The 17619-nt window shown below is 35.1% G+C and overlaps 1 protein-coding gene across 1 annotated transcript in view; it reads right to left on the bottom strand.

Annotated features, from left to right (window-relative positions):
* The window catches only part of LRBA (LPS responsive beige-like anchor protein), a 727560-nt gene that overhangs the window by 41095 nt on the left and 668846 nt on the right, over window positions 1-17619 (bottom strand). The window contains exons 53-55 of the mRNA XM_037740751.1: window positions 14662-14854; window positions 9223-9285; window positions 3830-3985 (exon numbers count right to left, since the gene is read on the bottom strand). Of these exons, the coding sequence (XP_037596679.1) occupies window positions 3830-3985; window positions 9223-9285; window positions 14662-14854 (412 nt within the window). The remainder of the gene's footprint in view (window positions 1-3829; window positions 3986-9222; window positions 9286-14661; window positions 14855-17619) is intronic.

Here is a 17619-nt window from a genome sequence, read left to right on the forward strand (position 1 = left end):
AGACGGGGTTTCACCATGTTGACCAGGATGGTCTCGATCTCTTGACCTCGTGATCCACCCGCCTCGGCCTCCCAAAGTGCTGGGATTACAGGCTTGAGCCACCGCGGTATTTTGAAAGAGGGAAAAGAATGATATCAGGTTTATTACATCTAATGTAACATGGCAGACATATTAGGAACCTAGTATTACCAATTACAGCATTTTCCCAAAGAAAAGTGACTGACTGGTAACACCTGGATGAGACAACATGGTATAATCACAAAGCATGCTACATTTAAAATTAGAAGAGGTAGGTCCAAGGCCTACTTCTATCACTGTTAGTTACATAAATTTCAACAAGTTACATAATCTCACTAAACCTCAGTTTCATCATCTGAAAAATGGGGATAAGACACCTGTCCACACCACAGGATTATTATGAGACTGAAACAATACCTAGCATGTGAAAGAATTTTATAAATTCTATAAAACTGTGTGAATATAGGATTTCAATTAGTAGTAGTATATAAAAGTGAAGTTAGCTTTACTTTACGAATATTAATATTGCATGCTTTAAAAAGCAATAATATAGAATGTCAACAAACTAAAAAAACTCGAATGCCAAAACCAAAGATTGACATGGTTTGTGCTTCCATTTATATGACATTCTGAAAAAGGCACAACTAGAGATGAGGAATAGACCAGTTACTGCCAGGAGGTTGAGGGTGGCATAAAAAGCTGACTTCTAGTAGGTGGCACAGGGTATGTGGGGGCGCTCTGCACCTTGACTGTGGCGGTGAACTACTCAATGCATTGCCAAAACTAATAGAACTGTAAACCAAAAAGACTGCTTTACAGTTCTATTAGCTCTGTTTTACAGTGTAAAACTCATTTTCAGGTTTAAAAATTTTTAATCACTTAAAAAAATATGTGGAAAAGAAATATGAAGTCCAAAAGAATATTTAAGAAAATCTCCAGGAGTTTAAGATCACTCTGGACAACAGAGTGAGACCCTTGTCTCTATAAAAGCTTTAAAAACAAACAAAAAAAACCAAGAAATAGCTGGGTGTAGTGGCACGTGCCTGTGGTCCCAGCTACTTGGGAGGACAATACAGGAGGATCACCTGAGCCCAGGAGTTTGAGGCTGCAGTGAGCCATAACTGTGCCACTGTACTCCAACTGTCTCTTTAAAATAAGCAGAAAAAAAGAAAGAAGGAAAATCTTGTGAAAGGGTGTGACAGGTTTAACCTCAAAGTTTGTGCAAAAAGAGCACAATTTGAGGTCAAATATTGCTAAGGGTTATCATTATAATGGCTGAAAGAAAAGCTAACATTTGAATTTGACAAATCTGAGGAAATTTATAAAAATAAATATATTTTAAGAAAACTTGCCATTGAATTATTAGAGAAGGTTAAATAAGGGTTTAGGTTCAATAGTAATCCACCCCATAGACTTAAACATCTAGTAAAAGCCCAAATAATCAGAAAGGCTTGAATGGTGATGCTTTCTTTCCTACACCTACAGAATAAAGATGCAAACTGTAAGTAAACCACATAATCAATTCCATATAACAAACAATAAAGATAAAAAGATGTTCAAGAACAAACTCCTTGAATAACCAAAAATTAATTGTTCTATATACTATATTTATTAAGGCAGGAGTATGGACTCAAACATTTTATAAAGATTATTAACAAGACTGGAAGATGATTTACCATAAGGCATTTAAATAACTAGGAAGTTCAATTAAAAAGATTTTTCAATTCCTACAACATTACATAAAGATATATCTAGGTCTTTGTTTCAGTTGAAATATCTACTTTCATAGTATATAGTCATGAGCTTTATAACAACTTTTTGGTCAACGATGGACTACATATATGATGGTGGTCCCATGATATTATAATGAAGCTGAAAAATATCTATCACGTAGTGACATCATAGCTGTGGTAACACTGTAGTTCAATGCATCACTCACGTGTGTGGTGATGCTGGTGTAAATGAACTTACTGCACTGCAAGAGGTATATAGATATAGCACATACCATTATGTATGGTGCATAATACTTGAAAATAAATGACTCTGTTACTGGTTTATATATTTATTATCCCATACTTTATATTGTTATTTTAAAGTAAACTCTTTCTACATATAAAAAGAAAAAGTTGATTCTAAAATAGGCACAGGCAGGCCCTTCAGGTAGTATTCCAAAAGGCATTGTTATCATAGGAGATGACAGCTACATGCATGTTCTTGCCCCTGAAGACTTTCAGTGGGCCAAGAATGTGGAAGTGGAAGACAGTGATACTGATCACCCTGACCCTATGGAGGCCTAGCCTAATTTATATGTTTGTGTCTTAGTTTTCTAAAAATTTTTAAAATAGGAAAAAAGCTATACAATAAAGATATATAGGAAATATTTTTATAGTTATACAATATGTATTTTAAGCAATGTGTTATTACAAGAGTTGAAAAGTTTAAAATCATTAAAAAATTTATAAAGTGAAAAAGTTTCAGTAAGCCAATTATTACTGAGGAAAAAATTTGTAAAATAAATTTAGTGTAGCCTAAATATGCAGAGTTTTATAAAGTTTACAGTAATGTACAGTCATGTCCTAGGCCTTCACAGTGACTGGCTGCTCACTCACTGTGTCAACCCAGCACAACTTCCTGTCCTACAAGCTCTATTCATGGGAAGTACCCTATTAGGTAAACCAGTTTTTATCTTTTATTATTATTATTATTATTTTTTACCTGCAGAAGACAGTGGAATTTTTATCTTTTATCATATTTTTACTCTACTTTTCTATTTTTAGATATATTTAGATACACAGATACTTACCATTGTGTTACAATTGCCTACAGTATACCGTATGGTAATATGCTGTGCAGATTTGTAGCCTAGGAACAATAGGTGACCCCATATAGCCTACATTATTCTGGGATATCCCACCCAATTTGTGTAAGCATACTCTATGATGTTTGCACAACGATAAAATCCCCTAACAATGCATTTATCAGAATGTATGCCTGTTGTTAAGCAACACATGACTGTAGATCAATTAGCTCTAATGAATTACTATCTCATTTTAATTATTTGAAATATTAAACTATATATTTACTATAATTTTATTTCATCCTCTAACAATTTCTAAAATATTTTAAGGGACACCATTAAATTTCTCAATGTTTCTCAATTTCCTATATGCAAAAATTTATAAACATTTACACAACCAGATCTTCTGTAAGACTGAGCTGAGCTGGTTTGTCCCTTAGGGAGATGCATATAAATGAATACATAGACTTAAAACTTTTATATTTTAACAGGACCTCCTGTCACACATGAAATCAATAGTCAGCCACTTTTCTTCATGATGGTGTAGATTTCAGCAAGATTCTATGCAGAATTGGGTAGAGGCAAGATATCTAGGCAAGATATCTACTGCCAAGAGTTAGACTTAATGAGTCTTTCAAGTAAGGAAAAGAAAATCCTTTAAATAATACAAAAGTGACAAAATACACTTCTATGTATGTGCACTTGCCATGAGATTATGCATACACTCATGCATGGTATTTACATACCAGGACTTGCCTTCAAAATGAATCATTTATTCTGTAAGCATGAGCTTGGGACACAAACCTACTATAAAAAACATGGTGATGCAAATTTAATAGTGAACTACATATAGTAGATTATTATTTGAAGAGGGAAAACAATGCCCTTCTCTCTTTATTTTGTAAATATTAGGATTTTATAATTTTTAGAAAGAAGCAGATGAGAATGCATTCTAAGCCTCTCAATGCTACTTATAGTAAACTTTAGCTCACTGATAAAGAAAATAAAAATTACCTGTGTCTGTAGAATAGACTCTGAAACTCTTATCCCAGAAGCCACAGACAAGAATATAGCGGTTGTCTGAAGTGATGACGAAGCACTGGGAATGCACCTGAATACTTTGGTCTAAAAGGTCAGTGATTTGCCTCCTATGCATTCCTGTATTGCTGGCTGTAAGAATAGGGAGGAAAAACAACAATTAAACCCACATGGACAAAGAAATTCTATAGTGAAGGAGAAGAGGAGACAGATTCTCAGATAACAGTACTTGATCTTTAAGTATAATAATTGAAAATTCAAGTAGGAAAACATATCCAATTGCTGGAAGAATGTGGGTAGCTAAATTCAATATCTCAGTTAAAAAGTTTTGCTTAGAGGAAAGAAAAAATAACACTACAATTTAAAAATAGTACACAATTCACAGAACATGCTCTCTAGCTCTTGGGCAGAACCAAACTAGATTACAATCTCCAGACTGCATCACAGTTAGGTTTGTGTTTCTGACAATCTCATTACATTTATTGTCATGAGAATGGTTCATGTTGTGACAATCTATTACCTTTAACATTTTGTCACAAGGAAGAGATATTAGGATTTAAATGTCATATATTTGAAATATTGTAGCATCTTGTACTACTTTGGCTTTAACGGGTCTTTAATTTGACTGGATGGGAACTCCCATTTCCCCTGTTTACAACTGCACTTGCATGTAAGGAAAGGGTAGAATGACTATTTATTAAAGATTCTTGTAATTGAAAAAGTCAAAGCACAGCAGACTGCCACTTTCTTACTCTTTATTTAAGCAATAAAACAAGACAGCCTTGGCAGTGTGTTTTCAAAGTGCTACAGAGCACCTGAAATGGGGTTTGTCACAAAGAAAAAGGTCAGACATAGAGCAACACTGAGCACATAGGAAGAGTAATAATCGCCCAGAAATACACCATCGAGTGTGCCATTATCAGAAACGAAATCTTCACCGAGATACCTTTTTTGGCATTAAGGCCAACCAAATAGAAAGCTTTATTTCCTAGTGATCTAAGGGTTATTTTACCATCATCTCTCCAATATAAATAAGGATTCTTATGCTGCTAAAGAAATTTGATTGTACCAGAAATCAGAACAAACTTCTGCATCTGATTATTAAGCTTTTTATCATGTTTCAATTTTTTGAAAAATTAAACATACAAAAATATCTATATTCTATTCATTGTACATAAAAACTACGTTAATGTGGGTAGTTTAATAGGAAACTCAGAAAGTAAAAAAGAAGAAAAAAAAGTATTCAAAATACTCTCCAGTGCTGTGATGGGAACCACAGTGGACACAGGTCTGACGGATCTGCTGCCCTCATGGCACATACAACAGGCACACATGTACACATACACGTGTAACACTGCAGAATCCTGCTAATGTCTGTGTATGCAACTATTTAAGATTATTGGATAACTATTTCATAATGGAAGCTTCATATGCTTTTGGAGGATTACTGGTCTAGAAAGTGATAGCAGTAGTAAAAAGGGCAGAATCCTTGTTGGGAATTATTTTTTTTTCCTCTCTTTCTAACAATGGGAAGTTGCTGGCAGATGAGAAAAGCTTTTATGGATATCATATTGTTATCACGGAGACGGTGTCCAATAATTACAATCAAGTATCCCATTGAAGTTGTGTGATACAATTTTTTTAAATTCCAATAAACCTAGCAATTAAAACAAGGTCTGTGGTACTTTCTATACTGGTTACTGCAATACTTCATTCCGCATGAGAACTGTAGACATGTTCATTCTTGTCAGTGTTTATATGACTTTCGCTCCTATGATATAAACTTTTGCGATCTTTTTTGGGGGGTTGGGGTGATCTCTTGGGAGAACCTCAACAGATTTGGGCATGTACATAATTTTGAATTGACTGACCACAAAGTACCCATGGGCAAAGACTGATGCCCCCTCAGCAAACACATGAACTATTTTCTAAGCAAGTGCTTACTTGTAATTTAACACTGCCAAGTCCCCCATCCAACTAAGGTATATTTATCTAGATAAGCAGTCTTCAAACTAGGGTATGTATACCCTTGGAGATATAAGACTTCCTAAGAGATACACAGGTTCAGAAGTTAAAACCAGCAAGTTTCTAATTTCTCAATTTTAATATATTTTACTGCTTGAAATCGATTTGCCTGAGAACTCTCCTGTGAGTGTTCCTCTCTTACCTCCACTTTCTCATGCCCTTCTTCCACCAGATAAAATAAGGACATATTTCCCGTCCACACAGAATCTTACTATGTGCTTTACCCCAGAATATAATTTCTTGCCTCCAATAAAGGTACAATTCAAAATGATGAAGTGATACTGAAAAGTGAATGTACAGATATCAAATCATTCTGCAAGTCAGGTGGTTTCCAATTTACTGCTTTCAATAAAATGGAATGAAGATCCAATCATGCTGTCAATTGGTAGATCATTAAAAATAAGTTTTAATGACAGACTGTCAAAATTATAGATAATTTAATAATAAACCATAAAAATAATCTTAGTAACAGATCACTATATGAATTTTGCCACTAATGAAGAAAGAGTTCAAAGATTTGAGTGGCACAGTTGAAACAAAGCTCTTTCCCATCTATTTTCTAAAGTAAGTAACATTGCTCAGAGGTTCCATTGTCAGGATTTGCTGACAAATCCTGTCTTGTGCAGCATTAAATAATATTTATCCAGGAATATATGTGTTAACTGGGGGGGAGGGGGGGAAGCCCTATCTATTTCATTAAAGATAAATTTCCAATCAATATTCATTTTATGTTAATAAACATTTATTAAACTTTATAATTATAAATACATTAATATTTGTAATAATCACTCAATACAGATAAATTTATTTTAAAAGTTGAGCCTTATGGTGATAGGAACTTTTAAAATTTAAATTGAATACATATGCTTAACTTTTCAAACACATTTTTTGGCGGAAAAGCATAATAGAGTAATCAATTTTTTAACGTTAACATAATATTATCTGGGGGAAGTAGAATAAAAATATAAATTCAAGATAAAAAAGTAATAATGTGAAACTTCCAAATGCTAACGGGTTTTAAATGTATTTTTTAGAAACAAAATATTGAATATCAGTTCACTCTAATATTTAGGTTCTATTAAATAAACTAAAATTTTGTTTACTGAGTATCAATTCACTCTGATACTTAGATTCCATTGGATATATTAAACAGCTTTTACACTGTGCCAGAACTTATAACCTTTGCAACCATTTAAACTTGTGATGAAAACTTATAGATGTCAACTTAAAAATGTCTGAGAGGGTACATGGTTTTAAAGAATTCTTTTAGGAGGTAGAGGAATAAAGTCTGTTGACCAGTAATCTCGGGCAGGGACAGCAAAACTATGATCCAAGGCTGAATCCAGCCCATGCCTGGTTTTGTATATACAGTTTTATTAGAAAACAGCTATGTTCCTTTATTTGTATTTTCTTTATGGTCACGTCTGTGCTATACTGGCAGAATTAAGAACAACCTGAGTTTCCCTTATCTGAAATACTTGGAACCAGAAGTATTTTAGATTTCGATTTTTTTTTTTCAGGTTTTGGAATATTTGTATATATTGAGATATCTTGGGGATGACACCCAAGTCTAAACACAAAATTAATTTGTGTTTCATATGGACCTGATATATATATAGCCTGAAGGTCGGTAATTTTATATAATATTTTAAATAATTTTGTGACTGACATAAAGTTTGGACTGTGTTTTTAATGTATGTCACATGAGGTCAGGTGTGGAATTTTCCACTTAATGGTGTCACATTGGTCTTCAAAAAGTTTCAGAGTTTGGACTAGTTTGGGTTTGAGATTTGCAGATTAGAGATGCTCAACCTAAAATACTTACTATCTGGACTTTTACCAAAAAAGTTTACCCATGCTTACTCTAAAGGGTTACAACAATTGCTGAATTCATTTAATTAGACTTTATAGTGTAGAATATTCATTGTCAAGGTGCAAAGAAAATGATAGGTCTAAAATTCAGAAATCATGCTTTAAATGACTCAGCAAATGGGCTTCATTATTTTCCTGACTTTTAAACTACCCAAGTGAGCATTTTAGTTTTTTTTTTTTTTTTAATATATGGCAAATCATATCTACTCAAAGAAAAACAAGATTTAAGAACCAGAGTGGTATTTATCCTTCATATAGATAATTACATATTAGATTCTGGTTATACTTGGGGAAATGATAAATGAATTGGTTTAGAGGTTATTTTTGTTCATCCTGATAGTCATCCTGCTAATGGTAGTCATTTAGCTCTCCATTGAAACAATGTTTTTTAAAGACAAAAATGGTAATATATATGGAACATCTTGGATTTTAAAATAATAAAACTGCTCATTTATATGCTTTCTTTAAAAAACACTAAAATTCTAACAAATTTATTTGTGCCAGAAAAATCTGACAAAATTGCAAGTTAAATATCTATGCTGACAGCATTACCCCACAGGTAAGCAAGTTTTTTATTCTAAAAATTATTAAATAACTTCAATATTATTAAATATTATTAAATAACTTCAAAATCGAGGCTTAACATTCTTTAATGTGATGCCACATTTGAAATCCACACATGTAAGGATGAAAAATGCTAAACTAGAGATTTCAACTAATCTACTCAAAAAGCGTAACAGCAATTAAATATTCTAAGTCATCTGCTGCAGATGCTCATTTCATCCCAATGGCTCTTTCTGGTCTCCTCCCTATTTTTTTCTCCCCTGAACAAATTTAACCTCCAATGGCAATTTATTGGGCTGTAGGACCCTAGGAAAATGAATACAAATATCTTAACACTACCATTGGCTAGGCAATATATTTCAACTTTGAAACTGCTCTGCAATTGCACATTAATCCCCTCAGACTGAACAGAGGGTCTAGGAAGAAAGGATTGATCTCCTTTAATGATGAAACCCTGGCACTACAGTTTTATTTTTCATAACACAGTACTGCTAAGAACCCCACTGTTATTATGAAAATTTTCCTAGTAAAGGAGCTCCATCACATTACCGGTGCACCAATTCATCATAACGTGCCTTGCTCCTGCTCATCAACAAGTCTGAGTGATGAAAAGATCCAATATTATCCTGACAGTACTTCATGCGCATTCTCAATCACACATTATTACAGCATCCATATTAATTTTCAGTGACACGCGTCCTAGGCCTGTTCAAATTAGGCAAACCAACGAGGGGGAGTTGATGAAATACCAGCATAGCCACAGCTCATTGCATTCCAATTTGCATGCAAATGGTTTATCAGGAAAATTCCATTCCCAGCAACCAGCAAGTGAAAAACAACTGTAATCTACACTTCAGGGCCACCATACAGAGCTTAATGAATCGCAAAGAGAGAAGGAAGTGACAGACCTATGAGAGGATCGATTTCCACTGGCAGCTGGTATGGCTGGTCTTGTACAGCACCTTGATGAGCTGGAATTCACAAAAGATAAAGAAAAAAGGCATTATTTTTTATATACTAAACTATATAAAAATGCATAAGTCAAACCTTATGTAGAATCGTTTCCAATCTCTAAATCTTTCATGTAGTTTTGCGAAATTTAAAGAAGAAAAATCCAGGTGCTTTTATGGCTAGCTTATTAAACATTTATTTTAGATTAGTGCCGCTCTGAACATGTGCCATCAGCAGTGGCTCCAGTCCTAGGCCATAAGCTATAGCAGATGCTTGACTGGCAACCTCTGATGCTGCAACAAAACAAAATTAAGTGGTAAAGCGCACTGAAAACAAAATGTGACAACCATCTGCTGACTGTAGCAAATACTATTTTTTTGTTACTTCTTAAAAAGGCAGTTTTGAACACAAAGGATCCACAAAAATGCCAATTTATGATGGAGAAAGGGAAAGCTCTAAGTCAGAGAACATTTAATGTTTCATCCATCACTTAAAATCAATCAATTGAAAGTCTGAATAAAAATAAAGAAAGCTATCCACAGATAAATGTTTCAGTTAAATGCATTTGGCTGAAATATTTTCTTAAAGATTGGATTGAGGGCTTAAAAATACGTTTTATTAATATTTAATATTTCCATGGTTTCAATTTAAAAATACTCTGAGAAGCAAATGAATAACAAAAATCAATCTATCCTAAGAATAGTTTGTTCAATTCTCAAAATGGTTTTAAGGATTCAGGCATGCTTATTTTATAATTGAAGAGAGGTTTTGCAGGCTGTTTCACTGTGAAAGGGAAAAGGACTTTTGGTAAAGAGGAAGTATGTTAGGAATCAGGAACTACCTGATGCAACCTTGCACAAATCATAAACCATAAAACAGGGTTCAGAATAGATTATCTTTTCAGCTTCATAGTTCTGATAGTTAATTTCTGGGCCCTTTTCCAAACTATTTTCCCCAAATGACTCAACCATTCACTCTGCTCAGTATCTACTTTTTATAGACTCACAAGCATTCACATTATTGCTTGGCTGATATTAGAGCTCTGCTTAATATGCCATTGATAGCGGTGGGTTAGGGGAGGTCCCCAAATGCTAGTGGGACCTCAACCCTGGCTGGTGACCAGGCCCTTGAAACCATAGTGAGAAGAAACTCAAGGACAATTCAGGAAATAGTAAAAGTATGGAGATTTATTGCAAAGCAAAAAGTACACACTCAAAAGGGGAGTGTGGATGTACTCAAGAGAGAGTCGTGTACAAGGAGGGTTGGGGTTCCTATCTCTATGGGTTTCTCTAACGAAGGAGTGGAATGTTTATGAAGATTCCTGGAAAAAGGTGGTGATTTCTCAGAACTGTGGTGCCATCCATTTTTACACCAAATATGGGTGGTACCGGAACAGTCATGGCACTGGTGGGTGTATGATTTGTATGTTAATGAGCATATAATGAGGTTCTACGTCAAGCCTAGATCAAATTCAGCGTCATGTTGGGTCCGGACAGTCTCAGCCAGCTTGGCCTGCACCCTGGATTTTCAGGGTCATATCAGCTCCTAGCTTCTGCAGCTACTTCAGTAGTTTTCTTTTGCAAATCAAGAAATTGCTGCCTGGAATTTTCTATTCTCCTGTGATCACCCTGTAGTATTCCTGTCTTACCATCAGGTTTTAGAAAATCTATCTGTCTCTGAGGGGTCGAAACTAACTATGGGGTACATTTCAATAAGTTCATTAGATTATTTTAAGCTTACTCTGTCATAGTTTTTCCAGTTAGTAAATACCAACTTTTTAAAGGATGTTTAGAAGGTCATTAATACTTATGAAATACCTAAGTAAAATATTGGCACTAGAAATTAAAGTATGTGTAAGAAAATAAAGTAGTTGAAAAAGAAACCAAAATGACTCCTTTTTTAAAAAAAAAGAAAGAAAGAAAGGTATGTGTCTTTGCTGATTACTGGCTCTCCTGGTAAAGAAATCACAGGATGCTCACAAGGGAGGACCAGGAAAAATGTTCCACAGCCTCTGGTCTACCCAACAGTGCCACTTACTTCCAGCAATGCCAGTGCCAATCAACACTAATACCTTGGGAATTTTTCTCTGCTTCTCTGAGAATCTGAGATCTTAGAAACATTAAAACCAAACTGGCAGTGAAAATAGGTTTAAGGTGGTTTGGTCATGCCTCAAATCCCACTTCTGCCACTGACTGCCTGTATGACCTTGGTCAAGTTATGTAATCTCTGTGTTTCAATTTCCTGATCTATAAAATAGGTTAGATGTGTTAGACTGAACTATATGAAAGTGCCAATACCTGACTGTTTTGACCTATTAAAAAATGCAGTTTTATATGGTCCAATCTAAGTACAGAATCTGCATCCTCAGGTTGTTGAGGAGATTGAGTTAATACACATAAAATGATTAAAACAGTACTTAGAAACTAGAAAATGCTCTATAAACATTTGCTACTGTTATTCTCTATTTTTGGGAGGTTTCCAAGGTCTCTTGAAAGAGAAGGGAGGTTAAAGATGATTTATTATCTAAATCAGATACTACTCAAAGAACTGAGGGGAACTGGCTGTCTAATGAATGAGCTAGGGAAATCATAGATCCTCAGAAAAGAAACAGAACCTAACATTAAAAATATATACATATTGTAATATGAACTTGATATTTACTGAAGAAAACTTTCAGGGAATTTTGATGCTTGTTTTAAATCAAGGCATAGTGACAGGTAAAGATAGCAAGAGATAGAATGAAATGTTGGATTTATATAAACATATCTAAAATAGAGCATAGATTTAATATAATAAATGCCTAATATTCTTAGTTGTAGGTGCAGCTCAAATTGGAGATCACATTCTAGAAAGGTAACTGCCTGTGGTGTATTGGTGTATTCTCATGTTACCACTTTTTATATTTTTCTGATGAAGAGCTGCTGTGTCATACTGTAAAGGCAGTATGTATGGAAAGGGTGAAGACAAACATCTCTAATGACACAGTTACAGACATAACGATGGCTCATTGAGGAGAAATATAGGTAGAATCTGCAGAACCATGCAGGTTCCCCAGCTATCTTACAGAAAGGTTAGCCAGGCTTGGGAACAGTTAAATGCATCTTAAGTGGTACACCTGCAGTGGGACTCTACCCCTAAATCACTTTAAATATTTATTTATACAAAAATTGGAAGTGGGGAAGAGAGTTTCTGATCACTAGGTACTAAGGGAAGCAAGCTTTTTAGTGAGGGACATGGATTTGCTGGAAAGGGGAAAGCCAGAAGCTTGGTCATCAATACTTAGGGTTATCAGTGCTAAAACCTGAAATCAGCTGGAGACCTAGGAGCCCTGTGGCTGAGCCAGCTCAGTTCTCTCTAAGCCAGCACCTCCTAGGCTAAAGTAAAGATGGGGCCGGAGAACAGTCAGGGCTTTCCAGCAGTTGTAAGGTTTGCCCCTCCTCATGTGTGCTGTCACTCTGTTTAAACTGAATAAGTTCTCAGGGCTGCACAAATAGCCACCCAGGATAAGCGTCATCAGTGGTGCCCCTGAAGTCACGCATGCTGTTGCAATGCTTTAAGGATATCTGCACACAGAGTACCTAAATCCTCTAGTATATTTGATAGAACATATCACCAGCATGTTTTTCTTCTCAAAAGAAAACATGGTTTAGAGAAATAAAAAAAAAATCATGCTTCTTAAATAAATTATAATATTTAGTCCCAAAATATAAGTATGTTATTTGCATACATACTAACTTCTGTGAAGAGAAGTTCACTTAAAGAAAAAGGAATAAAAGGACATAATAACAGAGACATTATATACCTGCCTCCATTTTTACTGTCTCTACCTTTTCTGAAATCTATTTTGTAATCAAATATTGGCATTTATTTTCATTGTTTCATTTCCAATATAGGTAGGAAAATGGCTATATTTAATCAATTCTAATACCAACTACAGATTCTTTGTGGGAGGTATGCCATATTGAGCTTAGTCAATGTACCAAGTTTTGGTTTGAATGTACATTTTGTTCCCTTGCGGAAGCTGTTGAATTTAATTTGGCATGAGGTCTTTGTTCAAGAACTTGTATTTTTGCAACTATTTCAGGTATTCTAATGAGCAGTGCTTTATGTACACTTTAGAGATTTAATGACAATTTCATGAACTACTAAAATTTATCTTTTAAATTTTCCTACCTAAAACAATGGCTTGGGAAAAAGGCCTACAATCTCCAGAACTTTAAAACATTTTCCTCCTTCTTCCAAAAAATTCTAACTGGTAGCCAAAAAGAACAGTGCTAATCCAGGTCCCAACTTTCCTGCTCTAATGAGAAAGAATACAGCACAGAGGGGTGGTCATAAAATTTGAGTGAGAAAACCTGGGCTCAAACTCTGCCACTGACTGGGCATATTTCATGCAGAATGAGGCGAGCTCCCTGGGCTCATTGTCCTCACTGGCAAAAAATGGCTGGAACAGATAAACTTTCATGCCTCTTAAAATCTGCACTGTTTATGATTCTAATGGTTATTTCAGTTGAGCATAACTGTGTTGAACACTTAATAGAAGAATAGAAGGTACTTACAGATATGCAGTATTTTGGCTATGTAATCTAAGTGTTCTTTTTTTTTTTTTTTTTTTTATCCTTAACAAATACTACCAATATTATCAGGCCAAGCACAAAAAGGTACAGCTTCTGGCACATAGTAGACGATCATAAGTCTTTATTGTGGCTGAACATAGTGGCTCACGCTTCTAACCCCAGCACTTTAAGAGGCTGAGGCAGGAGGACTGCTTGAGGCTAGGAGTTCAAGACCAGCCTGGGCAACATAGTAAGCCCATCTCTATGAAAAGTTTAAAAAAAAAAAAAAAAATTAACCAGGCATGGTGGTCCGCGTCTGTAGTCCTAACTAATCAGGAGGCTGAGGTGGGAGGATTGCTTGTGTCCAGGAGTTCAAAGCTACAGTGGGCTATGATTACAATACTTCACTCTAGCCTGGGTAACAGAGCAACACCCTGTCTCTAAAAACAAACAAACAAAATTAGAAAAAAACAACAAAAAAAAGACCAAGTGTATACTGAGTAAAATGAATGAGTAAAAAAGTAAAACATTTGATAAATAAATAAATATTACTGTTTATGGACATAATATAGAATATCATTATATTAAAACATTGTATTAGAAACAATATTTATCTCTAAGGATAAAGATAAATCACCAGAAGCTAAAAAATATTAGGTTTTAACATTTGTACTATATGCCTCACATGGGCCTTTTTTAAGCCTTTCAAACTATTGAACAATTTGTTTCAGACTAATGCTTGAAAACTGAAAGCTTAAATGTTGAGATACGATATACTTAAGTGTGTATTATACAGTGTTCAGCAGTTACCATACCTTATAATGGTACTTCTTTACTTACCAGGAAGATTGTGCCATTTGTTCACGGCAAATAACCTGTTAGCAGTGACTGTGATTACAGCAGGAGTTGCCAAACCAGGCTGGGTGTTGGCTGCCACGTGAGTAACAGGGGAGTTGGAGGGAAACTTGAGGACCATGATAACATCCTGCTGGGCTTTGTCTGTGAACATCAATGGACTCTGCAGGAGGAGATACTGTTGAGTGGGCATGACAAGACCCAAATATACAAAAAGGAAAAGACAAAGGAAGACAAGAAAGAGAGAGGGTACAGGAAAAGAAGAGGAAGACCATGTTAACACGAGTTGTAAGTGGAAGCACAGTGAGCAGAAAGGCTTGTAGAAACAGCAGTCATGATTTGGCTGTTATTCATGTATGTCATTAGTCGGAATTTTTGGGGATTGAAGTAGAATACATTAACAGAAACACTTTAAAATTTATAAATTTTATGAGCTCCCTTTCCCTCCCCACTGCCATGAAAAACTAAAAGAATGATTTGATTGAGAATCTACATAGGCAAAGTGCTGGGGATTGCATTAAATCATCCTGGTTGCTATCATGTATCACATAATTATCTTTTAGCACACAAAAAAGAGTAAGAATGGACAACAGGCATAAAAGCAAGCCAAGGTAATTTCCAAAGATCATCAAAAGTTGTGTTGAGTTAGCAGGAAGATTTTGACAACTATAAAGAGATAATGAAAACAAATACATTTATAAACAATAGTTAGACTACATGCATATATTATTACAGTAGAGAACTTATGAATGTAATATACAAACAATTATAAAGATGTTGGAAAGCAATGCATAATTAAATGTACTTGTAAAAACAATATATTTATATAGTGTACCAAATCATAAACACTGCCTATTATAATGCAAATGCCACTGCTTTCTGCTGTAGCTAGGAATAAAGAGAAATACCTAGGTGCTCCTCTTCCCTGTTGGTTAAAAAACAAACAAAACTAAAGCTCAAGACTGTTTTGATTTCTCCTTTGAAAAACAGAGAGTAATTGAGAATGTTAAATGAATCACTGTCTGTTCTAATAACCAGCAACAAAATAAATCTTGAAGACTACTAAGGATTTGGAACATTCTTACAACCCATATGTCATAATCCAAGACATATATAACACTGCTCTGATTTATTGACTTTATTTATACTTTGGGGTAGTATGCTATCATACAGTAATTGCACTGTACATTTTCAGCAATTCTCTCCTACCATGTCTGTTTTCTAATAGCTGATTAGTATCATTCAGAATTGGAACACTTTGATGAAATGCTTCTGGCTGCTTTCCTTCTGCTATATTTCAAAACACCAGGTATATGTAAATGTGGAGGCACATATATTTAACATATTTATTCAGAACTGGTAATAAAAAATTAAATACATTTGCATTTTTATTATCAGTCCTTTTAAAAAAGTTATTAAGAGTACTTAGAAAAACATATTGCACTAAGAATTCCTATTTGCACTCTTTGCATAAAGGTGTAAATAAAGGCAACTAATAAGCTACCCAGACACCCTTCTGAGCAAGTGGCTAAAAGCCAATCAATATTATGAGTTAATCCTCCCTGGATGCTCATTCAATTAAAGGTGTCAGTAATGCCTCATCTGATGTGGCCTCAATTAAATCCAACTATCTGATGGTGTGAAAACACAGGGGGATACAGCAACAGCAGCAAAACCAGACAAATAGGCAGCCTTCGTGTGCCTGCTAATTACTACACCTGGTGTATATTATGGCTCATGCACTTAACGCAGCACGAGGTGGCTTTAATTTCTGCTATATTCGTGTGTGTGTGTGTGTGTGTGTGTGTGTGTGTGTGTCTGTGTGTCTGTGTGTGTGTGTGTGTGTGTATGTGTGTGGTGGGGTGCACTGATGGGTAATGGGAAGCTCATCTGAATGTTACTAAAAACAGTTAATAAACGTGGCTTTTGATTTTTAAAACCCTAGTATCAATAAGTAGTTTTTATCATAAAAAGAACTTTTTTAGATAGTTTTTAAGAAATTCTGTGAAATTAGGTAAAAATGAAAAACAAGGAGCAACATGAAACAAAATATCCATAAGCTAATTTTAAAGAAGTCCCGGGAAAAGGAAATGAACATCATTTCCAAGTACCAAGTCTTATTTTTCAATTATATAGTTTTTAAAGAATATTTACTAAGTCAATTTATAAACTCAGAGAAAATCAGAGTACAACATAATCATAAAGTCTCACTGAAAGGAAGTACATACATATTTCAGAGCTTAACAGCTCATACTATAAATATAATTAGGCTCAAATTGAATAGTTCCAATGTTTATGCCCTTAAAAAACATGAAAAAAATCTCTAATGTGTAGGAAGAATTTCTTGTTTACACAATTACTCTGGTGGGCCAACTCTAAGCCACACGGCAAGGACAAGCCACTTTCCACGGCAAGCTGCAGACACCATATCCAGAGCTGTCCACTGCATTCGTACAACTATCTGTCCCTCTAGTCTGCTCCTGCACAACCCATCCTGATTAGAGCTCCTGATGCAGGCAAGTAGCAGGAAACTCTCTTGGGCATTCTATCATATCCTTGGCTAAAGGGTATGAATGAGAAGCACTAGAAATAAGAAAAGCCACCCCACCCTACTGGGCTACTTTAAAGTGATGACAGCAGCTGCAGATGAGCAGAACTGGTAAAATAGGGATAAGAGAAACAAAGCCTCTTTTAATCATGGGCACCTCTGTGAGCCAAGCCTGAGGTACAAGTAGGAAACTGCTAGCTAGATTTCATCAGTTTTCCCAGATTCAGTGTATGTTTGTTGACAATTCTGGTTTCTTTTTAAAATGCCTTTTTTCCCCCCATGCACACATGCGCAAAGCGAAAAACACAATTTGTGCAAGTCTGAAGAGGAGTTCGGGTATTCAATTTAGAGGATAAAGGTAATGGAAAAGACGGCCTCCCATCCTTATATGAGCA

Source organism: Cebus imitator, unplaced genomic scaffold (genome assembly GCF_001604975.1).
Source record: "Cebus imitator isolate Cc_AM_T3 unplaced genomic scaffold, Cebus_imitator-1.0 Scaffold4, whole genome shotgun sequence".
NCBI lineage: Eukaryota > Metazoa > Chordata > Mammalia > Primates > Cebidae > Cebus > Cebus imitator.